The sequence below is a fragment of the Lepidochelys olivacea genome, assembly GCF_965140295.1.
Source record: "Lepidochelys olivacea isolate rLepOli2 genome assembly, chromosome: 18".
NCBI lineage: Eukaryota > Metazoa > Chordata > Testudines > Cheloniidae > Lepidochelys > Lepidochelys olivacea.
The window spans coordinates 29,748,472-29,776,399 of NC_140428.1; the positions used below are offsets into that span (position 1 = coordinate 29,748,472).

General features: G+C 41.5%; 1 protein-coding gene across 6 annotated transcripts in view; it reads left to right on the forward strand.

Annotated features, from left to right (window-relative positions):
- The window catches only part of CAMTA1 (calmodulin binding transcription activator 1), a 949,829-nt gene that overhangs the window by 319,250 nt on the left and 602,651 nt on the right, over positions 1-27,928 (forward strand). For all 6 annotated transcript variants that reach the window (XM_084652102.1, XM_084652098.1, XM_084652097.1 and 3 more), the window contains one exon: positions 26,025-26,160. In XM_084652102.1, the coding sequence (XP_084508228.1) occupies positions 26,025-26,160 (136 nt within the window). The remainder of the gene's footprint in view (positions 1-26,024; positions 26,161-27,928) is intronic.

Consider the following 27,928-nt stretch of genomic DNA (forward strand, 5'->3'; position numbering starts at 1 on the left):
CTGCTGCACAGCTTGCTGCTCAAATACAGCAGTCACACAGGGCCCGATTCAGGAAAGCATCTCTGTTTGGAACAGCATTTAAGCACATGCTTATGCCCCATTGAAGTCAGCAGGACTTCAGTGCTTTCCTAGATTTAAGCATGAATATAAGTGCTTTTATGAATCGGGGCTATACTCGTGTACTTAAAAGACAGACCTTATGAATGCCAAATTACCTGTAACTTTACAGCAGTGGAACCCTTTTTTAAAAAATTGCAGTGACCAAATGTAACTGGTTTCAGAAATTAATCCTGCCTGAAAACATCCACAGCAGTTGGAGAATTGCTCAGCAGTTTTTCACTGTGCTTTGCATTGGACAGTTCAGTATAAATTCTAAAAACAGATCTTACAAAAATGCTCTATTTTGCAGCACATAAACAGTCTTGTAACATGGCATAAATGCTAAATTTGTACTGATGTTCACGTCAGTCATTTTTTGTTAGAGCTGTAGGTAATTACATCCATACTTAATGAATAGCATTAATTTTATTGATGAACACTGAGGCTACATGCTGGCAGGAGGAGGTAAGGCTTAAGTTTTATGGCCTACTGCTGCTATGAAAAAGCATCTAGACACCAATTAATGTTTCTTTGATGGGATTAGTCAGTGCATTAATTGCAACTTCGGATAAAATTGCTAAGTCTGTTCTTCCAGACTAAGTTTTAAAATATTATTGATATGGAATAAATTCACTTTCATCTTAAATATAAAGACAAAAAATAGCCAGTGTATTTACATTTTTTCTGTGATTTATATCTGTCCCTAAATGGGTAAGAAGAGTATCATCACCGGAACCTTAATTTCATTATATGTAGAACCCAAAAAACAGGTTAGCTTCTGGCACACATAATTCAGACTTCCTTCTGCTGCTGTATAATAACCTCAGCATTAACTAAAGAGAGCAAAGTCTTTAAAGGTGAGGAGTAATTCAGTCTCCATTCAAGATGAAATATTGCCATGTCCTCAGCAGAGACTTCAAGTTCTGTGAATTTGTGTTAAATTATTCTATTAGGTTTTTATTTGTGCTTCTGTTGCAAGGGGCTGAACATAAATAAACCAGGATTTTTTTCCCTTCATGGTAAAAGGCTAGGACTTATTTTGGGATGGGGGAGTGATTTTTGTTTTGTATATACAATTGGCTAGTGGTATTCCTGTGAAAGGCAACCCCACCATTCTGAGCCATGTGCCCCCTCTTCCCTGATTAAGGATGGCTAAGGAAAAGTGAGTTATTTTGGAATGGATTATGGATTGTGTATATGGAAAAAGAGCTATGATTTTAAAAAGCCATTTTCTACAGAGAAACTTAAATGAAAAGTTTGTTGGCATAGTATAGTGAAATGCATGCAGCTATGAAAGAATCCTGAAGATGCATCTACTGTAAAGTGTGTTCATTTATTTGTGCGATATTGTAAGATGGAATTGTGTGCTCCTGTATTTAATTACCCCTGACTGAAAGTTGTGACTTCTGCAATCACTAAATTAGCTTCCTTGAGCAATGAACACATATGGTGCCATTCAAATTGTTTGAAAGCATTTTTGTCCCTCCAAAAAGATCCTTTATTTGATATTTTTTTCTGTTCTGGATAAAACTGTTCAATGTGTAGAATTTTGTTTCCTCTCTTAAAAAAGAGCAATAATATAAACAATCAGACTTTGGATTTCTATCCCTTGTAAGAGAGAGAGGGCAACAGTTGAACCCAGGCTACATGGAATTCTTCAGAGTTAGGATTCCTCTTTTATAAAAGGAATTAATTTTCTAAATATTTGCTGATGGCCAGACAACAGCCTGTCCGGTATGCCTGCACAGGAAAGTCAGAGGATATAAGGCACCTCCTTACTCCTCTGAGATAGCTGTCTGTACTGTGCCAGGTGCACAGATGAATATGTACCTTTGTGGGAAGTGCTGCGTGCCTCCCACCCCTGGCATGTGAGTGGGAGTGGGTATAGTCTAAGCCTCACCCCAATTTCCCCCATTCCCCCCACTGGTTGGCATACTGAGGACACGTTGTGCCAGGTACGCAGCCAATGGAGGGTATTTCTGTTCCCTCCTCCACTCCCTCCCTGCCCCCACCCCCAGCAGGAAGACCGGGAAGACAGACTGTGGCTCTGAATCAGAGGTTTCCTCCCATCTGCTCCTGAGGCAGTGCAACAACATGCTGGCGAAGGGAAGGAATCGACTGAATGGCTGGTGTTGCCGTAGCTGAACTTTTCTTCTTTTAGCTTCAGTCTCAGGCTTGGAGCCACGGTACCAGGTTTGGATTTTAATCTTCTGATGAAGCCAGTGGTACAGTGGGGAAAAATGTCAAGGCAAATGAAGACTTATGGAAGCCTGTTTCTCAATGGAGAAATAACGTCTGTCATTGGGTGGTTTGTCTCTAAATACAAGAAATAAGAAAGATGCGATATTTCTAAAATCTTGTTGTCAGTCAAACGATCACAATCAACAGTCACCAAGGATCCGTCATCACTCTGCACATGAGAGCTGCAGTGCAAGACCTTAGAAAAATCTGCTGAGTACCGGAAAAAGACATTAATGGGATGGTTTATGGGAAATCTATCATCTGGAATGTTTGATAGCACTTAAATAGAGCAGAATTCTACAAGATAAAATGTCTCTCTTGGAACGCGACATCAGAAGGCTCTGGTCTGAATGGAAGGCACTTGGGAGCACTTGATCTTGGCAGTTCTTGCCATTCCCAAATCGAGCCATCCTTTTTTTGTACCTGTTTTAATTCCTGCCTTTAGAACCTACGATCACTCCTTTCTTTGGGAGTGTAGCAAGGCGCAGCTTGGTCCCTCTTGCTTCTGCCTCTGCTGCCCTCACAAAACCAATCAGGGACACCTCAGGTCGATACAATCGTCCGTGTATTTTATTTATAGTTCTTTCCCACCACCAGCTTACTATCTATGTCCAGGGTTTTACAGCCAGACTTCACCAGCAACAGACCAGAGCCACCAGTCCCTCCAAGCCTCTGGCCTTTCTCTTCCCCCTCTTTGGCTTCTCTCCTCTCAGCCTTTATAGCCCCTGGCTAATTAGGCTGGCTGCTCTTCCTAGTTGCCAAGCAGGCAGGGCTGTTCAGCCAGCCCCAATCCATTCCTCTTGATTGGGGCTGCCATGGCAGGGAGCTGATTAAGCTCTTCGTGCCCAGCTCCCTGTCACAGGGAGATTGGAAGAATGGAGGGGCTGGTTTTCTCTGCAGTAACTGCCACACTTCAATCACTGACTCTGCTTATTCCTTTTCCTCTTGAAGAACCAGAAAGCAAATGTTGATGTCCTAGGTGATGGGTCTTTGCTGCTAGATGAATTCCACAGGTCTCTGATATTGTCCGATATGGCTGGGAAATGCACCAAATGTGATTTCTAGTTAAATGAACCAGTTCAGTGACATAACAAAAAAGATGATGCTTTTAAGCAAATCCACCGAGTATCAGAGATGAGGGAAATAATGGGACTGCACCATCCTGTTCAGATATCGCGCGTACAATCCAATGTGTGTCTGTGGTTGTCCTTAAAACAGACTATATTTTGTCCTCAGTACCCACTATATTTCCTAACGTACTCAAAGCGCTAGATGGAGATCCCAGCCCTTCAGGAGCATGACATCCTCACGGATTTCTCTGGTCTAATCAACTGCAGTAGAGTATTTTGTAGTGTTTCTCAATCTTTTCCATATTGTACACTACTGCTTAAAACCAAAATGCTCTTGTGAACCCTCTTCCTTCCCCCACCCCCGAACCCACAATCACTGTGCAGCATTCTGTTCTATGCTGTCCAGGAGAGGGGGATTTTCAAAGGAACCAATGGGAGTTAGGCACCCAGCTCACCACGGTATCGGAACACCTTCCAAACTTAAAAATGAACAGAAATAGAGAATAATACGTGTGGAATGTGGTTTGAGTTAACTGTTGGAATTTAAACTTTTTGTATTCTCTGCCAATTTATTTTAGCTATGAAACATTAAAATTTGTAGAGTAAACAGTAGGTTAATGGTAAGGGCTTTCAAAGAAGTAGTATGCTTTCACTGTAGCTCAGGTGTTATAGGTACCACTTATGACCTTGTTATCTGAAATTGGGTGTCTGGTGACTAATTGCCACAGGCCACTGCAGCTTTCTTACTGGGAAGGCAAGTGAGTAAATTAACCGGTAGTGGTGTTGCACCCACTTATGCTAAAGTTAGTGGAATAGCATCTGTTTACCCCATTGCATAGTTATTCTCTGCAGTTTTTCTGAGCTCAAGTTTCTTTAGTGAAGTAATAGGTTGTGGCAAGGTGTTTTCTGTTGACTTCCTCATTCTTTCCCTTCTTCTGGAAGAAAATGGTAGTATTTGATTCTTCTTCCATTATTATGAGCCATCAACAACAGTGCTAAGGAGGTGCAAAGGCACAAGAAAAAAAAACAGGCACATGTTTTGCACCAGTCTGGATGTTGAAAAGTAGAAATATGATTTGACATGTTGAATAGTCCAAAGTTGGCACAATCTATATTGATTACATGCCATCACGTGACAGGCCTTCAGCTACCAATCTAGCAACACAGGGCGACGATAATAGGATACAAACTACAGCTAAACAACAAACAATTTAACTTTAAGACGTAACAAATAAAATAGCAACTTCTTTACTAAGGCCCATAGGAGGAAAAGTTTCATTAGCTATTTGGAAGCAGATCAGTACTCTTATATCTGGTGGCATATTTCAGGTAGTAGAACAAGGACCTGCTTGAGGGTGGATGAAGAGAGAGAATACTGAACAGCCCAGACCATACAGATCCTCCTGTTATTTGTCAAAGTTAAATATTTAGAGAATGGTCAGCCAGTAATGCATCTGGTTTAAATGTGTCGGTGTTTTGGGAGAGCAAATGAAAACTTTATGGCAACTGGCACTTTCCCTCATACCCCAGTCTCAGCCACTATGTGACTTGCTGCTCTGTTGAGAGCAGATTGGGAAGCTTAGCAGCAGTGACAGATCTCCAGAGCTGGTGTCACTCCTGCGTGTATCTTGACAGTTAAATATATTGGTCCTGGCTTAGATGCCACTTCTTCTTGAAAACATTTGCTCTGGTTTGGACACACACAGTGCATGCTGCTTTTAGTGTGTTTGTTATGACAGAGAGCATACCTGAAGTTCTTTGACGCTCAGACACAGCCCATGTATTTTGTTTAATTTAGGGCTGATGCCAAAATGATTGACTGTGGTTTGTAAATATCATTTTCATTTGTTCTACCTGTACAAGCCCTGCTCTTGTGCAGTCTGATTTACGTTATATTCTCTAACCTAGCAAAGAGCTATCCATTATTGCCCACGATCCCAGGAATCTGACCTGGAGGTGGAAAAGCTCTAACTGTAATGAGGCCCTGAATCTGAAGGAAAAGATGCAATTTCCTTACCAAGAATAGGTGACAAAAAGTGTCCTTGACAATTTTCCCCACCTGAAAATCCAGCAGCTGGAGATCGAATGGGTCCTGTAGTTTACAAACCTTAGAAATACCCAACGCTGTGAAACTGGGGCCACAACTGGGGCCTTGCATTTGTGTTTGATTTTTGAGGGGTTTTAGAAACTAAAATTAGACTAGCTTCTCGATATTTTTGCTGTGTTAATCAATGAATGAGATAAGGTTCATTCTGTAAATTGTTTGGGATAGATACCAGTAACATAAGTCTGCCGGCATCATGGGGCAACATTTCCCTGGGTTCAGCTGTTGCTAAAAAGGAGTTCCAATGTGTTGCTTTAGATACAAACTTGGGGATCTATTCTGCAAGATCTTACTCATGTGAGTAATCCCATTGCCTTCAATAGGACAGTGAGGATTACTCAGGTAAGGAAAGGCTTCTCTGCTCACACTCACACGTAGTCTTAGACTGGTTTTCAACTGATGTGATGAGCCTGTTTCTCAGGACTAATGTGAAGAATTTGTCCTCTTCACTTATTTTTAGTTTCTCTTTCATTCAAGTGGGATCCAAAGTTCGTGATTTAATACAATGAATTTATTAAAAGCCCATTTCTCTTTTTGGGATGTCCCTTGAAGTCTCCAGCTATCAGTTTCTAGTCAGTTTCTGCAGCAGTAGTTATGGCCTTTGGGAATGGAAATTAATTTCCTTATATTATCATGCAAAGATTTAGAAGACAGCAGAGAGCCTTTTTTCCCCCATCCCCCAAGAGTATGGTAGCTCCAACTACAGAGAACAGCCAACAGCTTTGTAGGAATAAGAAATAATGCCATCCAGACTGTTAGCAGGAGTCATTTCTCAGTATCATGCTTGGAAAGCCACGCTTTCAGGCTTTCCCTATGTAGTGTGTGTTAACTGAGTCTCCTTCTGGTAGACGAATAAGGTATAAGGAGGTATTTCCTGCTTTACCATTGCCATAGTTAAGTGCTATGGTCAGAAAAAAGGATTTTCCTGCTTATGGGTTGGGTTAAAAACCATAGCGGAAAAACTTTCTGGCAAAGCTCAGTTCTGTCTTTATGTATTGTTCATGGATACCATTGCAAGCAAAGCCTCTCAGCAGAGAAATCAAATCAGACTCAAATCAAGAGATATTCACATTCCTCCTAGTATCCTATAGAATAGGTCTTATTGCTTTGCAAAGAGAGTAAACTTTAGCACACAGCCTTCACCCTGACAGTATTTTTAAGGAGCATTGTCAAGGTTGGTAAGCCGAACATTTGTCCTAATAGCTTTGGTTTGGTTCATGTAACACCAGCCCCTACGTCTACCTGCTGGCTCATTTTCCAAGACTTGGATTGTTGTAATTGTCCGAATCCTTCTGGCTCACAGGAATGAAGCAGGCCGGGAGGCAGTGTGGGAGGACTGCCCGATATACCTGTATACTGAGTTTGGAAGATCATACATTGGATGAACTGGGATTTCATTTATGCTTCAGCCATTGGTTTGATCTTGTTGAAGTGGCCTCTCTTGTTCTGCATGAGCTGGAGCTAACTGCAACATTTTCTGCCTCATTTTGGAAGAGCTGTTCATAGCGTTTTCTGGATCAGGGGGGAGGAGGTTATTTCAGGAGTCGTTGATGCCTGTTCACCGTAGCACATCCCTTTAAAAAACCTGAGACCTAATTTTTATATTTGTATACTAAAGAATTGAGCTGCTCTAAATACCTTTCACAGATGACTGAAATAATTGCAGGGAGGAATAGAAAATAATCATTTTTAGAGACCAGCCTCCCTAGAAGAAGGGTTTGGGGTGACCTTACTCTTTTGTCCCAGAAAACCAGAGTCATTGTTAGCTTTGCAATATTTACAGCATGCTCTCAGCCACTCGAGTTCCATAGGCAGTAAAATGTAGTTTTCAATTAAATGATATGTCTGACATTTACTAACATTTTATGTGACAATTTAGAAGAAACTGGTTGCATTAAACAGCCTTATTAATATTGCAGTAACATGATTAGGGGAACATCCTGGTCATTTAGACCAACGGGGCTTTAATTTATGAGTTCAGTAGAATGGCTATGAAGTGTCTATTGACCAAAATACCTTTACCACAATTCATACTGTATTTACTGTCCTAGTGTGTTTGTGTCTCAAACACAATAAGGCCATGTTTCTTTGGCTTTCATTATCCAAACATCAGAGTTCATATAAAAACAAAACAAAAAAAGAGAGACTGGATATTAAAAACAGAAAATGGACCTGTATAAATTAATTCCTGCCAACTTGGTTGCTGAGCTTGGATTTGGTCACATTTTGAAAGTATCCCTGGTTCAATTTAGATCCCAGATCTATTGTCTCTGTTGCAGTTTATGCCACCAGTTTGTTTCATTATTCGTGGCATTTCATGCATGTATTGTGGCAAACTCAGTAGTGGAAGCGGCTTATAAAAAGCAAATGGAGGTGGACCCATCCCTTTGAAAAAGTGATAAATTACTAGGAAAGTTGCACCAAAGTGGTGGTGTCAAACCTGAAAAATATAGATTTAACTTGAAGAATTCCCTGTAGTAGAGATCTTGGGAAATGTTGAAGAGCTCATTCACAACATTATTTTGCTGAATTCCACTTGATTTTTATGTACTTCAGTTATCTCAGAGGGGTGTTGTGAAGCTAAATTAATTAATGTTTGCTGAGCATGCTGAGATCCTCAGATGGAAGGTGCTACGAAAGTGCAGAGTATTATTACTTTATTCGGAATAAATGCAGAGGGGACCTTTGCAGTATGTGTGTGTAATGTGTGAGGGTATTACAATAAAAGTTTAGATTTAAAGGGGAAGATTGAATTTAGGTAGTTTATGCCCCCCACCTACATTAAAATTGGTGTTAGTAGCAAGTAAAATGTTCTCTACGTCCTCACTGTATATTTTTTAATGTATAAAGGAATCTGTTGCTGTGTCATCAATGCATCAAGTCACAAAACAAGCTGGCAAACCTTGAGGAACAAGCAATTTTGTGGCCCCTTATTGGCTATCAAATCATGTTGAATTTATCAGGGTCACCATTATATTACAAACATTGAATAATAGTGAGAGCGGCTTAAAAAATGAAAGTCCATGTATAATGAATAGAGGTAGTTGAAGATTGGCATTTCCATTCTGTGGGAAGTTCTGAGATTTTGAAATTTGGTTTTGTCCTGAATCAGGATAAAAATTCTAATCTTGCATTTTTTTGGTTAAATAAAATATTATAAAATACTTATTTTTGACATTATCAAAATGTTTAGTTTTGGTAAAGTCGAAATGCTATGTTCTGACTTTATCATTTTAATTTTTATGTGATAATTAATGTACCATTTGTAAGGATAAAGGGCAGCATGTGTGGGAAGCTAGTCCTGCAACCACCTGAGCATTATTTGTAGTGAGGACACACTGAGGACATCAGCCTTAAGGGCTGTCAATCTGGAACCTTTCACCAGCATGGATGCACTTACTAAATGAGGTGCCATCCTGTCTATTGGACTCCTTTGTATTAATGTATACACTTTCCTATAGCAATGAAGATGAGTTTTTTCACCATTTCCTTTATTAATCACTTATTTAATCAGCTTTTGAATAAGGATCTGAAAAATTGCTCAGGAGTAAACTGGTGAAACATCCCGTTTTCTGCCTTGGCCTGGGATACTGAGATTTAAAAGCCAATTAGTTGCATATCAATTTATATTTTTCAACACATCTTGTTCCATTTTTTAATATTTTTATCATGTAGAATAAGTGCAGGTGTCTGGCAGAAAAAAATTATCCAATACAGTCCAGAGATTCTTGAACTGAAGCTGTATTACATGAAACACACTATGCAATGTTGGTCCCAGGATGTTAGCGAGACAAGGTTGGTGAAGTAATATATTTTTTATTGGGCCAACTTCTGTCGGTGAGAGAGCAAAACGTGTTAACTATTTATGCTAAACAATCTGTTCCACCTTCTGTATTTATCTAGGACACTCTGAGTACCTTTCCATAGTCCTGAAGAAGAGCCCTGTATAAACTTGTCCAATAGTTGGTCCAATAAAAGATATTACCCCACCCACCTTGTCTCTATGAAACACAGTGACATCCTTGTGGATTGTGTCAAATTTCCCCTTTTAAAGCATATATAAGAAAAGGACCACCAGTGTCTTTATCACCAATTTGGGAAGTAACACAATTTGGACAAAATTATCCGATATGCCAAAATATTTATTTCTCTGATAGCCATGACAGAGAGAGAGGAAGACAGACATCTCAAATCTCATACATGCCCATGACAGAGTGTTTTCTGCTTCATAATTATTCTTCCTGTCCTCCTTCCCCAAGGCCTCAAACAAGAAACCTGAGGAGACTTATAGGCAGCTTTTAAATGCCACAGAGTCATAAAAGAGAAGAAATCCATAGTTATAACTTAAACTTCATCCTTAAAGTACTCTGTTCTATTTCAGTGTTAAGCAAATTGCGTCATACAGAGCTGATATCCAAGCCCCTCCAAATGGGATCAGAATTAATGATCACATGCTTTTTCTTCACAAAGAACACCACTCTCCACTCTATTCAGGGCTTTTCCCCTTTTTCTTTTTATAATTTATGAAAAAATATTGTGGGCTGTTCTTCTGTCCTCGGTACTGATAGATTGCTATGTGAAAGGGTGGTTCTTCCCCGATCAGAACGGGGCTCATCCTGATCTCTTGCATTAAGGAGTTCCAGAACCTTCTGCTGAGACCACCACAGACCATGGCTCACAAAATGCTCACCCTAAGCTCTGATAACTACAGCATCCCCTTTGAATGGCAGCTGACTTAGTGGGACTGGATGGCAAGGCCATCCAGTGGGGCTCTGCACTTGGGCAAGGGTCCATAGTAGTAGATCTGATTGCAGGAGTGGGATGTTTTTGAATCTAGGGACTCCAGTGTTTATGTAAAGCATTGTGCACATCTGTGGTGTTGCTCAGTGAAAATAAACAGAAGTGCCATTTATGAAGTTTCTGCATTACTGTTCCTGTACTATTCCTTTATACCATTTATATATCATAAACAAAACAAAATCTTCTAAAAGATTTTTGCTGAGTGTGAAAATCTCTATCAGAACACATGGGATTGTTCTCTTCACCAGTTTTTAGTTCATCACTGCATTTATCACCTGCAGAACACCATTTGATATGGTTAATCCTCTTTGCTAAGAGATGACAGATTAATTTTTGTTTATATTTGTATTAGATTATTAAGAAATTATTCGACTATGACAAGTCAGGAGCTGTTGTAAGGATGAATTGTCATTTCATGGACACAAAGTTTTTTCCGAATATATAATGTGAAACTTGTGTTACACAGTAATGGTTTCCTTCTGAAACTATCTCTGGTGCATTTTCTCATTCATTTAAGATAAGGGGAAAGGTCTGACTGAAGCACACGAAAGAATCTCAGAACTATGACTGCTCCTGCCTTTTAGTCTGTTGTGCCTAGGTATAAAATGTCCAAGAAAAATTTAGCAATCTATTTGCTTTCTAACTGTGCTGTTAATGGCACTGAATGATTGTCAGTTTTGTTAGATAGTACATTGCAGCCATCTTGGATTCCTTCCTTTTCTTACATATTCATCTTTCCTTTCTAATGGGATAAAATCCGTGCTCCACTGAACACAATGGGAAAACTCCCATTAATGTCAGTGGCACCAGGATTTCATCCCATATTTTTATATCACTGTCTATTACGGCATATCCATCACAGGCAATAAGATAAGCATTGATACTGTAATTTCATAAAAAGAAAAGGAGTACTTGTGGCACCTTAGAGATGAGCAAATTTATTTGAGCATAAGCTTTCGTGAGCTATAGCTCACTCCATCGGATGCATTCAGTGGAAAATACAGTGGGGAGATTTATATACATAGAGAACATGAAACAATGGGTGTTACCATACACACTGTAACGAGAGTGATCACTTAAGGTCAGATATTACCAGAAGGAGAGCGGGGGGCAAAAGACCTTTTGTAGCGATAATCAAGGTGGGCCATTTCCAGCAGTTGACAAGACTGTCTGAGGAATGGGGGGGGGGTTAGGGTCTCCGACTCAAGGAATATTTCCAACACACCTCTGAACAACATACTAACCCACAGAGACCTTCCTACCAAGACTACAAAAAGGAGGATTCTGGGTGGACTCCTCCTGAAGGTCAAAACAACAGACTGGACTTCTACATAGAGTGCTTCCGCCGATGTCCACGGGCTGAAATTGTGGAAAAGCAGCATCGCTTGCCCATAACCTCAGCCGTGCAGAACACAATGCCATCCACAGCCTCAGAAACAACTCTGACATCATAATCAAAACGGCTGACAAAGGAGTTGCTGTTGTCGTCATGAATAGGTCGGAATATGAACAAGAGGCTGCTCGGCAGCTCTCCAACACCACTTTCTACAAGCCATTACCCTCTGATCCAACTGAGGGTTACCAAAAGAAACGACACCATTTGCTCAAGAAACTCCCTGAAAAAGCATAAGATCAAATCCGCACAGACACACCCCTGGAACCCCGACCTGGGGTATTCTATCTGCTATCCAAGATCCATAAACCTGGAAATCCTGGGCGCCCCATCATCTCAGGCATTGGCACCCTGACAGCAGGATTGTCTGGCTATGTAGATTCCCTCCTCAGGCCCTACGCTACCAGCACTCCCAGCTGTCTTAGAGACACCACTGACTTCCTGGGGAAACTACAATCCATCGGTGATCTTCCTGATAACACCATCCTGGTCACTATGGATGTAGAAGCCCTCTACACCAACATTCCATACAAAGATGGACTACAAGCAGTCAGGAACCGTATCCCCGATAATGTCACAGCAAACGTGGTGGCTGAACTTTGTGACTTTGTCCTCACCCATAACTATTTCACATTTGGGGACAAATGTATACCTTCAAATCAGCGGCACTGCTATGGATACCCGCATGGCCACACAGTATGCCAACATTTTTATGGCTGACTTAGAACAACGCTTCCTCAGCTCTCGTCCCCTAATGCCCCTACTCTGCTTGTGCTAATTGATGACATCTTCATCATCTGGACCCATGGCAAAGAAGCCCTTGAGGAATTCCACCATGATTTCAACAATTTCCATCCCACCATCAACCTCAGCCTGGACCAGTCCACACAAGAGATCCACTTCCTGGACACTACGGTGCTAATAAGCGATGGTCACATAAACACCACCCTATACCGGAAAGCTACTGACGGCTATTCCTACCTCTACGATACAACCACATTTGCTCCAACCCCTCAGACAGAGACAAACACCTACAAGATCTCTATCAAGCATTCTTACAACTACATTACCCACCTGGTGAAGTGAAGAAACAGATGGACAGAGCCAGAAGAGTTCCCAGAAGTCACCTACTACAGGACAGGCCTAACAAAGAAAATAACAGAACGCCATCAGCCGTCACCTTCAGCCCCCAACTAAAACCTCTCCAATGCATCATCAAGGATCTACAACCTATCCTGAAGGACGACCCATCACTCTCACAGATCTCGGGAGACAGGCCAGTCCTTGCTTACAGACAGCCCCCCAACCTGAAGCAAATACTCACCAGCAACCACACAACAGAACCACTAACCCAGGAACCTATCCTTGTAACAAAGCCCGTTGCCAACTGTGTCCACATATCTATTCAGAGGCACCATCATAGGGCCTAATCACATCAGCCACACTATCAGAGGCTTGTTCACCTGCACATCTGCCAATGTGATATATGCCATCATGTGCCAGCAATGCCCCTCTGCCTTGTACATTGGTCAAACTGGACAGTCTCTTCGTAAAAGCATAAATGGACACAAATCAGGTGTCAAGAATTATAACATTCAAAAACCAGTTGGAGAACACTTCAGTCTCTGGTCACTCGATTACAGACCTAAAAGTTGCAATTCTTCAACAAAAAAACTTGAAAAACAGACTCCAACGAGAGACAGCTGAATTGGAATTAATTTGCAAACTGGATACAATTAACTGAGGCTTGAATAGAGACTGGGTGGATGGGTCATTACACAAAGTAAAACTATTTCCCCATGTTTATTCCACCCCCCCACCCTCCACTGTTCCTCAGATGTTCTTGTCAACTGCTGGAAATGGCCCACCTTGATTATCCCTACAAAAGGTTCCTCCGCTCTCCTGCTGGTAATATCTCACCTTAAGTGATCACTGTCGTTAGTGTGTATGGTAACACCCATTGTTTCATGTTCTCTATGTATATAAATCTCCCCACTGTATTTTCCACTGAATGCATCCGATGAAGTGAGCTGTAGCTCATGAAAGCTTATGCTCAAATAAATTTGTTAGTCTCTAAGATGGCACAAGTCCTCCTTTTCTTTTTGCAAATACAGACTAACACGGCTGCTACTCTGAAACCTGTAATTTCATAGGAAATGAAGATTTTTTTTTTGTTTCATTTGAAGTTTTCTAGGACAAAAAGTTCAGATTTTCCAGTCAGCTCAAATAATGAGTAAACAGTCTGTGTGAGCCAGCAGACCCCATTTACACGTATATTTTCCCTAGTAACCTGCTAAGAGGATGTGGTGGTACAGACAAACACTGCTAGGATGTTCCATCCAGCGATCATAATTATTTATAAAAAAAGACGGACTTTGTGGGCTGAGAACACCTGTGTGCTAGATTTAAGCCCAATACAAGGGCCAGCTACCACATTGTGAGCGCCTGAAAAACATTCTATTCGATGAAAAATCAGCAGCCCTGTATTATCGGCATTGCTCTGGGCAGCACAGCTGTAGTAATTATAGATAATTTTTGTTTCACATCACACATGCTTTCAGTATTTGCATACCGTCAGGGTCAGTTTCCAGTGCCTCTCCACTTGAAGAGATACACTTAAATTACTTTATTCACCACTGTCCTTTTGTATCTCTGGTTGATAAATGTATTCAGTGTGCATGACAGTAGGATGGAAAAAAAGAAAACAGGGCTTTCTGCTGGCCTGCGTTTGATTAATGACCCACTCCAGAGGGGAGAGTCTCCCATCTTTTCTTTTTATTAAGTGTACATTTGGAAGAATGACATCTGATATTAAGTAATATATAATTAATAACTAATATTAACAATCAATAATGCATAATTAATTCCCAACAAATGTAGGCAACCTATTTCTTTAAATATGTTATAAAAATTCTATCTGGACTCTTGTATTTTATGTAGTTATAATAATTTCTGTCTCCCTATTTTCTGCCTTCTTGACCAGTGGTTTACAACTATGTCTAAGGGGTCTGCGAAAGGTTGTCATTATCATAGAACAGTGATTTTCAACCTGTGGTCCTCAGACGCCTGTGGATCTGCAGACTATGTCTCAAATTTCCAGAGGGGTCCCCACCTCCAGTTGAAATTTTGTAGGGGTCCACAAATGAAAAAGGTTGAAAACCACTGCTCTAGACAGACATGTTCGTGAAAATTCAAGATTGCACATGACAGTAGGTACTTGGAAATAAACTTACAGTCTATATTTACACAACAGATTGCAGATATTTGCTTAAAAATATTTTCCTTTTTCCACACTCCCTGTTTCCCTCTCTGAACATGTACCAGCCTTCCTCTCCCCAACAGATCCTCAAACCTAGGAGGCTCTGCTTTGTATTTCAAATTTCAGCCCGGAGTCCATTTCCTAGTGGGAGAAATGGTGAGCGCTGTAGCGAGAGTGTGGGGAAGATTTGCTTGGCTGCCAGTGCAATATTCCAGGTCAACCCTGCAGAGGAGTAAGGGACCTTAAAGGATAAATACATGTGGAAACAGAAACCACTTTTCCATTAACCTTACTTGGCAGCAGGCCCTTTGGACAGTATCAAACAGGCCCCACGCAGCACGGTAGGCCTCAGCTCAGCATCACCAGAGCAGCCTGGGGGCCTGCATCTCATGGGCTGCACAAACCTGTCTGCTCTGTCGCATCAACATATTTGGGGTCGGGAAGGAATTGTCCTCCAGGGCAGATGGAAAGAGGCCCTGGAGGTTTTTCACCTTCCTCTGTAGCATGGGGCATGGGTCACTTGCTGGAGGATTCTCTGCTCCTTGAAGTCTTTAAACCACGATTTGAGGACTTCAATAGCACAGATATAGGTGTGAGGTTTTTTGCAGGAGTGGTGGGTGAGATTCTGTGGCCTGCGTTGTGCAGGAGGTCAGACTAGATGATCATAATGGTCCCTTCTGACCTAAATATCTATGAATCACCCCTTCCCTCACATTGGCTGGGCCCTGAGCAGCAGGCGCAATTCCTGCTGCTGGCCTCTGGGGAGTGCTGGTCTGCCTCCCCCATCTCTGCTGACTCTAGGCTCTGTAGACCCCTCAGGAGGGAAGGGGACTGTGGCTAGTAAGGAAATGATGGGCGGGGTGGTGTTCCAGTCTCCCAGGGCCCCCACAGGCTTTGCACTCCCACTGCCTCTCCCCACCTCAGGCTCCCAGAGCTCCCCACAGGCCTAAGGTCCCTACTGCCTTCCCACTGTCCCCCACTTTCCCCCTTTAGGCTCTGAGACTCCACCGGCCTTGGGCTCCTCCAGACCCTGCCCTAGAATCATAGAATATCAGGGTTGGAAGGGACCTCAGGAGGTCTTCTAGTCCAACCCCCTGCTCAAAGCAGGACCGATCCCCAACTAAATCATCCCAGCCAGGGCTTTGTCAAGCCTGACCTTAAAAACTTCTAAGGAAGGAGATTCTACCACCTCCCTAGGTAACGCATTCCAGTGTTTCACCACCCTCATAGTGAAAAAGTTTTTCCTAATATCCAATCTAAACCTCCCCCACTGCAACTTGAGACCATTACTCCTCGTTCTGTCATCTGCTACCACTGAGAACAGTCTAGATCCATCCTCTCTGGAACCACCTCTCAGGTAGTTGAAGCAGCTATCAAATCCCCCCTCATTCTTCTCTTCCGCAGACTAAACAATCCCAGTTCCCTCAGCCTCTCCTCATAAGTCATGTGTTCCAGACCCCTAATCATTTTTGTTGCCCTTCGCTGGACTCTCTCCAGTTTATCCACATCCTTCTTGTAGTGTGGGGCCCAAAACTGGACACAGTACTCCAGATGAGGCCTCACCAATGTCGAATAGAGGGGAACGATCATGTCCCTCGATCCGCTGGCAATGCCCTTACTTATACATCCCAAAATACCATTGGCCTTCTTGGCAACAAGGGCACACTATTGACTCATATCCAGCTTCTCGTCCACTGTCACCCCTAGGTCCTTTTCCACAGAACTGCTGCCTAGCCATTCGGTCCCTAGTCTGTAGCGGTGCATTGGATTCTTCCGTACTAAGTGCAGGACTCTGTACTTGTCCTTGTTGAACCTCATCAGATTTCTTTTGGCCCAATCCTCCAATTTGTCTAGGTCCCTCTGTATCCTATCCCTACCTGCCACCGTATCTACCACTCCTCCTAGTTTAGTATCATCTGCAAATTTGCTGAGAGTGCAATCCACACCATCCTCCTGATCATTTATGAAGATATTGAACAAAACCGGCCGCAGGACCGACCCTTGGGGCACTCCACTTGATACCGGCTGCCAACTAGTCATGGAGCCATTGATCACTACGCGTTGAGCCCGACAATCTAGCCAGCTTTCTATCTACCTTATAGTCCATTCATCCAGCCCATACTTCTTTAACTTGCTGACAAGAATACTGTGGGAGACCATGTCAAAAGCTTTGCTAAAGTCAAGAAACAATACATCCACTGCTTTCCCTTCATCCACAGAACCAGTAATCTCATCATAGAAGGTGATTAGATTAGTCAGGCATGACCTTCCCTTGGTGAATCCATGCTGACTGTTCCTGATCACTTTCCTCTCGTGTAAGTGCTTCAGGATTGATTCTTTGAGGACCTGCTCCATGATTTTTCCAGGGACTGAGGTGAGGCTGACTGGCCTGTAGTTCCCAGGATCCTCCTTCTTCCCTTTTTTAAAGATGGGCACTACATTAGCCTTTTTCCAGTCGTCCGGGACTTCCCCCGATTGCCATGAGTTTTCAAAGATAATGGCCCATGGCTCTGCACTCACAGCCGCCAACTCCTCTAGCACTCTGAGATGCAACGCATCCGGCCCCATGGACTTGTGCATGTCCAGCTTTTCTAAATAGTCCTGAACCACTTCTTTCTCCACAGAGGGCTGGCCACCTACTCCCCATGCTATGTTGCCCAGCGCAGCAGTCTGCGAGCTGACCTTGTTCGTGAAGACAGAGGCAAAAAAAGCATTGAGTACCTTAGCTTTTTCCACATCCTCTGTCACTAGGTTGCCTCCCTCATTCAGTAAGGGGCCTACACTTTCCTTGGCTTTCTTCTTGTTGCCAACATACCTGAAGAAACCCTTCTTGTTACTCTTAACATCTCTTGCTAGCTGCAGCTCCAGGTGCGATTTGGCCCTCCTGATTTCATTCCTACATGCCCAAGCAACATTTTTATACTCTTCCCTGGTCGTTTGTCCGATCTTCCACTTCTTGTAAGCTTCTTTTTTATGTTTAAGATCCTCAGGGATTTCCCTGTTAAGCCAAGCTGGTCGCCTGCCATATTTACTATTCTTTCGACACATCGGGATGGTTTGTCCGTGTAACCTCAATAGGGATTCTTTGAAATACAGCCAGCTCTCCTGGACTCCTTTCCCCCTCACGTTATTCCCCCAGGGGATCCTACCCATCAGTTCCCTGAGGGAGTCGAAGTCTGCTTTCCTGAAGTCCAGGGTCCGTATTCTCCTGCTTACCTTTCTCCCCTGTGTCAGGATCCTGAACTCGACCAACTCATAGTCACTGCCTCCCAGATTCCCATCCACTTTTGCTTCCCCTACTAATTCTTCCTGGTTTGTGAGCAGCAGGTCAAGAAAAGCTCTCCCCCTAGTTGGCTCCTCCAGCACTTGCACCAGGAAATTGTCCCCTACATTTTCCAAAAACTTCCTGGATTGTCTGTGCACCACTGTATTGCTCTCCCAGCAGATATCAGGGTGATTGAAGTCTCCCATGAGAACCAGGGCGTGCGATCTAGTAGCTTCTGCGAGTTGCCGGAAGAAAGCCTCATCCACCTCATCCCCCTGGTCCGGTGGTCTATAGCAGACTCCCACCACTACATTACTCTTGTTGCTCACACGTCTAAACTTAACCCAGAGACACTCAGGTTTTTCTGCAGTTTCGTACCGGAGCTCTGAGCAGTCATACTGCTCCCTTACATACAATGCAACTCCCCCACCTTTTCTGCCCTGCCTGTCCTTCCCGAACAGTTTATAACCATCCATGACAGTAGTCTAGTCATGTGAGTTATCCCACCAAGTCTCTGTTATTCCAATCGCATCATAATTCCTTGCCTTCACCAGGACCTCCAGTTCTCCCTGCTTGTTTCCAAGGCTTTGTGCATTTGTATATAGGCACTTGAGATAACCTGCTGATCGCCCCTCATTCTCAGTATGAGGTAGGAGCCCTCCCCTCACAGACATTCCTGCCTGTGCTTCCTCCCGGTATCCCGCTTTCCCACTTACCTCAGGGCTTTGGTCTCCTTCCCCCGGTGAACCTAGTTTAAAGCCCTCCTCACTAGGTTAGCCAGCCTGCTCACAAAGATGCTCTTCCCTCTCTTCGTTAGGTGGAGCCCATCTCTGCCCAGCACGCCTCCTTCATGGAACACCATCCCATGGTCAAAGAATCCAAAGCCTTCTCTCCGACACCACCTGTGTAGCCATTCGTTGACTTCCACGATTCGACGGTCCCTACCCCGGCCTATTCCTTCCACGGGGAGGATGGACGAGAACACCACTTGCGCCTCAAACTCCTTTATCCTTCTTCCCAGAGCCACGTAGTCCGCAGTGATCCACTCAAGGTCATTCTTGGCAGTATCATTGGTGCCCACGTGGAGAAGCAGGAAGGGGTAGCGATCCGAGCAGGGGTAGCAATCCGATCCCTCCCCTGACTTGCCCTCCCCAAGCTCTCAGAATCCATCAGACCTCCTTGTGTAGAGGAAACTCATGTACAAGGCATGCCAATATTTGCTTAAACATGCTCAGGTGTGAATGTTCATATAAATATATCCCTTTAAGAGCCATTTGATGTAACTAGAACGTGAATAAAATTTCCACTTAAAAAAATAATTAGACTCCAAGATTTCAAAATTTGACAGACCTTCTGTCACAGCTGCTTATATAGTCAGCTAATTACATGCTCAGCTATAGCTTGGTCTATGGGTCAGAATTATCAAGGAGATAACAAGGAGATATATTTGGTTTATCAGACATTAGTGAATAAATTTCAGTTCTAAATATTAAAATGCACAGGCAAAGAAATATTACCTACTTTTAATAACTATGATGCTTTCTATTGATGGGAAGCTGGCACAAATATAGTACACGCATAGTTAAAAGCAAAAAGTAATTTTTGAGGTACTGGTTTTCTGTAAATATAGTCATTGAGTAATTATTAGGAGAACTATGAATTGTTGTTTTTAAAAACTGAAAATCACTTACATGTGAAACATAACAAATATGTTCCCAGTATTCTTTTAATTAGCCTGACCATATATCAGCAGTAAAAGTGCAAAAGGAGCTAGACCTTGCAATATTTATCAATTATTTTGGTTCGTATTCTTTCCATTATACAATAATATTAAAATACTATTTTATTATTTCCAGTATAGACTTATTTTAATGATATGAAGATGGCTGTGGAGCTGCAAACTAGGAGCTAATCAAATAAAGTAAATTGGTGTTTCTATCTAGTCCTACTTATTATTGCCGTGGTTCCAGGTGAAGAATAAAAAAAAAAGCAAAATTGCTTTTTCACAGCTGACCAAATGCAGCACAGGTTTAATTTGTTTCCCTTGCAAACCCTCCTATAAACATAAACTAGAATCGTCCAGTAAGAACCTGTGATCACAGAAGAATCTAAGTTCAGGTCTGCAACTTCCTTCCTCCTGCAATCTTGAATATCCTGTAAAAGTCTGAGTGGTGTTCCTGAATGTAAGTATACACGCAAAGCCTTTTGATGAGATTGGGTTTTGTAATATACCAAATGTGCATTCTGAGGATTTGTATCGGATCTTGATCTCTTCAGCCTTGCTGTAATCACCAATTTATTACTCGTGGCTGTGTTTGTGTGAGACAGAGATAAGCACCGGAGACCTACCTTCTCTATTTTTTCTTACAACAAGAGAGAAATATAGGAACAATTTATATCAGGTTAAAATTGTTCCTCATTTTTATGAAGATATCCAAGAAACAGCTGGTTTCTATAGGCATTAAACCAACTTGAAACACTGCTATCAAAGTCAGAGACTTTCCCAAGATTTGTAACAGGCTTTTTTTTTTTTTAAAAATAGAAAAAACAGGAACAGAAGGTTGTAACTTACTAGACTTTTAACCAAACCATTTTAGCTATCTGTTGTCCAGTGACATCTTACTCTGTTCCGTGCTCTGTAATAGAAGGAAAGTTGTTTGTGTTTATTTCAGCCTTGCAAAATCATCATGAAATTGTACTAGGCCAGGTACACAATCTGGACACCCACTCATGCTGTAATGATGATGGTAATGAGAAAATGAATGATATTCTAATCACCCATCAAAAAATTACTCAGCCCAATCAAGTGGGTGTATAGAACTTTTCATGATTGATTTCTATATTTAGTGTTTCGTGTAAGTTCCTTGTGACAAAACTAGCTGTAACAAAATCAGACAAAGTCAAAATGACTCGTTTGTTAGCCTCTAAGGTGCCACAAGTACTCCTTTTCTTTTTTCAAAATGACTGTGTCTCACCCTTCATCAATTCAGCATATCCAATCAAACAAAACCATAAAGCAACTAAGACCATATTGATAGTGCTAGTGATAATCTGAGAAAGCACGTAAACAGAAACATCTGGGCTGATGAAAAAGAATAATAGAATTGTCGTATGCACATTAAAGATCATAATTAAGGCTACATTTATGGAAATCAGTGACTTCCAGAGACCTCCATGACATTCTGTGCTTCATTCCCTGGGGCTGCAGGACTCGAGCTGGCAGCAAGTGGGGCCCTGGCAGGGTTCAGGTGACGGGGGGGCCCCCTGCAAGGTTCCGGCGACAACGTCGCATGGGGGGAGGCGGAAGCTGGGGATGTCCTGTTTTCTCTTTGGGAAAGATGGTCACCCTGCAGCTTCCAGCTGCTGCTGGCAGAGGGGGAACCCCACAGTTCCCAGCCACCACGGTGGCGGGGAAAACCATAGAACCGCAACAGCAAAAGTCATGGACAGGTCACAGCTTCTGTGAATTTTTGTTTATTGCCCATGACCTGTCCGTGACTTTTACTAAAAATAAACATGACAGAATCTTAGCCTTAATCATAATTTGTCGCATTCACCCAAAGACTTGCATGCCCAGTGAACAGAAGGGGTGGTGGGACTGAACCCCCTGACAGCCCTTGAACAGTATTCAAGCATTATCAGGGAAGAAGAGAAATTACTCAACGTCCCCCTATGAAATCTCTGAGTGAGGAAAGAGCAGAACCCTTGCAGAGCCACCCCATCCCCACTAATGTAACATTCCAGTCAAATGTCAGAGGGGGTAGCCGAGTTAGTCTGGATCTGTAAAAGCAGCAAAGAGTCCTGTGGCACCTTATAGACTAACAGACGTATTGGAGCATAAGTCTATAAGGTGCCGCAGGACTCTTTGCTGCTATTCCAGTCAAAGGTATCAGAAACCACTGTGACCTTTTGACATCCATCACTAGAAGTAAATCATCACTCAAAGGTATCGATACCATCTCCATGCAAATCCTAGGCTAAATCTGTCTTGCATAGGTTTTCCTATTTCACGTAGTATCTAAGTGCTGAAACCAAACTGATCAGGATTGAGGAGCTTTATGGACTCCAGAGGTGACTGGAGCTGCCCCATCACTACTTTCTTCACAACCTGCCCTAAAAAGGTGGTGATTTGTGAGCCATGAGGCATACTTCAGCAGGTATGACAAACACCAGTCTTTGAGGTTTTGAAGAGAGTTTGAGTTGACGTGAAATTACTAGAACTTTGTAGAATAAACACGAACAACATATGTAATATCTTTACTGAATTAATCCAGCACTATCTGCAGCTCTGTCAAATCAAGACTGTTTCATTGACGCTAAAAGGTTCATTTTTCAGAAGGTTGTGTAGCAATAGAGAATGGAATCAACTTTAAGAATCCTTAGTTCCAATACACTCAAAAAGTGGTAGGTGTGGTCTTGAGAACAATGCCTGATTTAATCCAGTTAATTATAATTGGTAGAGAGAGGAAATAATTTTTTTATTGCTTATATCAAAATGTTCATAAAGCCCTTCAGCTGAGAGATAGTTGGGGTATAAACTTCCTGGTGACATCCAGCTCTGTCTCAGACACTTAGGAGTGGAAACAGGTAGCAGTTATCCTGCTGCACAGTAAGATTAGCAGGAAGGAGCGTAAAACATTTGACATTATTCTGCTCAGACGAGATCTTATTACAAGATGCCTGAGACACTCTGCTAGAAAGCTGATGGTGAAAAAATATTGTAGGTATGAAAATGGCCCTGTAGCATATATGAAGAGTGCAAAGAGATGCTCAGAGGAAAAGGGCTATGTACCTGCCAGCTGCTGGTATTCATAGTAGTGGCTAAGCTATCATTGGGCTCCTTTCTTTTATATTTCTTTTGCTGTTTCATTGGCCTTGGAAAGCACTCAGGTATCTTGTTAAGAATACAATTAATATTTTGTTGTATTTTAAATGAAAAATCCTGTGTATTCATGCACCGTAAACACAGAATACAAAATCAATACAAATCTCTAAGGTTCATCCTCTTCTTCCTATCCAGATCACCAAAATTCTCATCCAGGCCTTCTTCATCTCTGATCTTGATAACTAAAACTGCTGCCTCTCTGGCTTCCCTATTCCCACTCTCCAGTCCATGCAAGAGCTAGCTCTGTGCTTTGCCTTCCTTTTTCGCTGCTCTGACCATATCACCACCTCTTTGAATCCTTCCATTGGATCTAACTGTTTCACTGCATCACATTCGAGTTTTTTGTTTTCACCTTCAGGGCCATTCACAAATCTGCCTCTTTTTACTTCTCTTCTTGTCTCTTATTGTGTCACTCTCTCCACACCTCCTTCCATTCTGCCCTGTCCACATGGAACATCCTCCCTGAACTGATCTATAGGGCTCCTTGCTCTCTCCTCCTTCAAACCTCTCCTCTAGACCCATCTCTGTTGAGATGCTTAAAATCAGCTAATTAATGACCTCTTGGGGCAGATGAGAATAGTTGGCACTTAGGGTTTGCACATGTATATCTGAGACTATAACCATCTCTCCTCCTGCTCTTTTGTTTTGGTTTTCTTAGGTTTTGAACTCTTCTGGGTTTCCATAGTATTAATTACTCACAGCCCAGACTCTGGAACAGCCACTTCAGACCCTAGCAACTTTGCATTTGGAGAATTGTGCACTGAGGCTGTACAAGACCCTGTGTTTTATTCAGGTGCTTACAGTAGCTTGGCCCAATACAAGGCACAAAGGAAGTCATGTTCCCCACTCCCTTTTTGAAAATGAGGTGGTGATAGAATTTGGGCTAGTGTATATAGGCCTCGCAGAAGAAATGCCAATATGGTGGATATTATTGTTTGTCTTAAAAGTGACAGGAAGCTGGCTGCTAGGGTGTGTCTTCTCTGTATTTATAAATAGAATTCAGTCAGGTTGCTTGGATAGGGTAGGTTCATCTTCATGGTGAAAGAGATTTGAAGTAGTTTCTTGTCCATGTTCGTTGTGTTCCGTATGGCGGGTATGATTCTGCAAACCTTGCAGGGCGCTATTTAGGGAAAGAGATGGAGGGCACATTAGGTGTATTTCAGAATGAACATCACTTTACCTACATACATGAAGGTGATGCCCAAGTGCAGAAGTAGAGAACAGGTATGTTGTTTTGTTGCAGTCTCTCCACATTGTTTGTTTGCGCTTTGTTTTGACATGCAGTAAAAACAAGGACATCGGCTTAGTCTAGATCATTTCAGCTGGGGTATGGCTCAGAGGAAACATGTCAGTAACACATGGTGTACAATGATGACGTGAGCTTAATTGAGTATTTAGTCCAGTATTGGTGTGAATTACTATTAACCCTATTTACAACAGTTACTGTTTGTTACTGTGTTATTCCTATGTAATAAAACATTCATTACATGTAACCACTTTCAAATAGTGATGCTCTGCATTTTTACAGAAAATGGAGTGTGAAAATCTGGATAAGATGATATTCTTCTCTTGTTGGAATGGCTATGTTTGAAGCATAAAAGTAGGGGGGAGGGGAAGCTGTTTTTCCAGCTGGTCTAAGTATTGCTTTTTTCACCTCTGGTGTGGCTTTGAAACCACAAGCCAATATTGTATGAAACAGACCACTTAATTTGGCTTGTTTAAAGAGTTTTCTTGGCTGGGAGCTATATTGAAATTCTCTGCTGGCACTGAAAATGTTTAGTAGCATTTGTTAGTTCCAAATAATTCTTTGCTCCTTCTGAAAATACAGGTGCCCAGACAGAAATATGTTTTTTAAAATTGAATTCTGTAAAAATTGGTGTGAAGTATATTGTGTAGATTTTTCCTCAAAGGTTTCTGTATGTTAATTTGTTTTGTTTATACAAGTTCAGGAGTTTTACTTTATCAAATGTCGCCAGCGAAAGCTTTTCGATGAAAGTTGTTTATTACTGGTGCTGCTGCTAATGTTGTTGTATTTCTTTCTGTTCTTGGTATTCCAAAGCCAAATTACTGTGACTAATGTACCACTGTAAATTTTTGCAACCATCTACATTACTGATGTCTGCATGTGATGCATGGTGTCTTTTTAGTGATTTTTTTTCGTTACAGAAAAATGGCATTTCTGCTATATCAGTTTAGCATATGATGAAACATTTCAACGAAATATTGTAGTGTACCAAAAAGATAATAATGACTGTATATTGGACACGTAGTTATGCTTAGCTATTGATATCCCAAAACTTCAATAGATGATTCCTAAGTGGAAAATGTGTTCAGGTAGTTTTGAAGTTAAGATGATGAACAAAAATGAAAGAGCTATTTTAGGTCTAACATTGATCTAAAGTATGTGCAATGAATACCATGTATTCTGGTATAAATGAATGCCTTTTCTATTTATTTTTTGCTAACATATTCATTCAACTGCTGTTAAACCTACTTATTACCTAATCCCGGTTGATGGATTAAAAGATGTGGTAGACATTCTTTTAAAAATAGACTGCGTACCATAAAATAACCAGCATCCTTTCTCTTTCCCCTTCTTTTTCTTCTATTTTTAGAGCATAGCTCAGCCTACGGGTAATATATCATGGTCAGACAGTGGATAGTACTGACGGGATCTTTTTTTATAACTCTCATTGACACATTTAATTCATTAGGTACAAAATCCCAAGTAAATTTTTGCAGACCATAAAACATAGTTAATCTGGTGAGCAGCAATCAAAGGTAAAAAATTATGTTAAGTCAAATGTAGAATATTGCTTTTCTGTAGAGACTTTGTAGTCTAAATATCTTTCATCATAAATTTTTCTAGTGTGTTTCTTTATGTAATTCATCTGTTTCTTGTTTTCAGACCACAGAATGGTTCTATGATACTGTACAACAGGAAGAAGGTGAAATACAGGAAAGATGGATATTGCTGGAAAAAGAGGAAAGATGGGAAAACCACCAGAGAGGATCACATGAAACTGAAGGTCCAGGGAGTGGAGGTAGGAGAACAAAGGGTTTGTTTTTCAGCAGAAGGAGCAGTGAAAGGGCAGTGCTTCCATTAATTCCTCTTGTTAATGTAAAGTTGTAAATATTATATTTGTATTTGCTGAATTCCTGTTTTCCTCCTAAAAATCAGTATTGTAGTAAAATCTAAATGTGGCTTCACTTCATCAGAATATTGCCCACTCTATAGTTAAGGAGTCAGAGTGTTGGTGAAGATATTGAAGTGTTGAAAAATGTTTTTTGCAAGGTGCATGCTTTTCTGCAGCAGTTAGTTACAAAGGCATGTAAACATCTCAAGCATGGGTTGCTAATCATTTGCAAGTCTTATCTCTCTTAAAAATGGGTAAGCATTCAGTGCCTTCACATGTATATGATTAATATGCACTTACTACTTGGTGACTGGTTTCAGAGTAGCAGCCGTGTTAGTCTGTATCCGCAAAAAGAAAAGGAGAACTTGTGGCACCTTAGAGACTAACCAATTTATTTGAGCATAAGCTTTCGTGAGCTACAGCTCACTTCGTCAGATGCATTGGTGACTGTCATTCAGAATTTCAAGTAGCGCACTGTAACTTTCCCTGATTTTACACGAAGGACCTGATCTTCCTCCTATTGAAAACAGGAGTGGAATTTACATTGACTTCAGTAGGAGCAAGATTGGACCCTAATTCAAGGCATATTTTGAAAGTGCCTCTTATTGCTCTGCTGTTCTTTTGCTGGGCTGTTCAAAGTCCTGATGCTGATGTAGCTTAAAGTTCTCTCCTAGAATATGTATATTTGCACTACACAGTGACTCCTTGGAGCCGCCTCTTGAATCTTGCATCAGGAAAAGCTATTCAATTGCATTAATATTTTGAATGGGGAAGTGGAGAAAAGATACATTTATTTAAATCTCATTTTATTTTCTAATTTTGCCAAATGGGGAAATGCCCCTGGTTGCCCAAATAGTGAATCCTCTACAACAAATGATTTGCTTTGCATCATTAAATCCTCCAAAACACGAAAGACAGGTTTATTCCATACTTAAGACCAAAATGAGGAAAGGGCTTAACAAGCATCAAGGAAAACTCCATTCTATGAAAGTGACTAGAGAATTGTGCGTGTGTGTGTGGACATGCTCCTGCATGCCTACGTGTACATCCTTTTCCTAGAAAGATCATTCCTGATGGAGGCCTCATGAGTTTCATTAATATATTTAAATAACCATTATTGATGGGATTGTTGGTTTGTTTTCAGTTTATACCAACCATGTGCCTGTTCTAATAGACCCAATGCTGCTCTCAGCTGTGTGGCTATAACTCCTATTGTAGTTGATGGCGATGTATAATCAGTGTCTCTAGGCACATATAACAATGTAAATCTGTACTGATGCCCAAATGAAGTGCATTACAATAACCTCATCCAAAGGTGACAAAAGTCTAGAGTACTGTGGCAAGGAATGGTCACAATCTTTTTGTCAAGTGCAGATTAAAAGAACTTTTGACCACTACAGCGGTCTTGTCATCTAGAAGCAATAAAGTTTAGTAACAAAATGGGCAGCATATTACCTGCAACATTCCCTTTAATTGTTACATCAGTGAGCCCCACTTCAACATTTGCTTAACATCAAGTTTCTTAGTAATTCTGTTGATGTCATTGGGAGTATTCATGTGTGTAAAGTTAAGCACATGCTTAAATAATTTGCTGAATTGGGACCCTAACAAGCACCACCTCTGTTTTATTCAGTTTGAGCAACAAACAGTTTGCTACCATCCAAATCCCAATTTA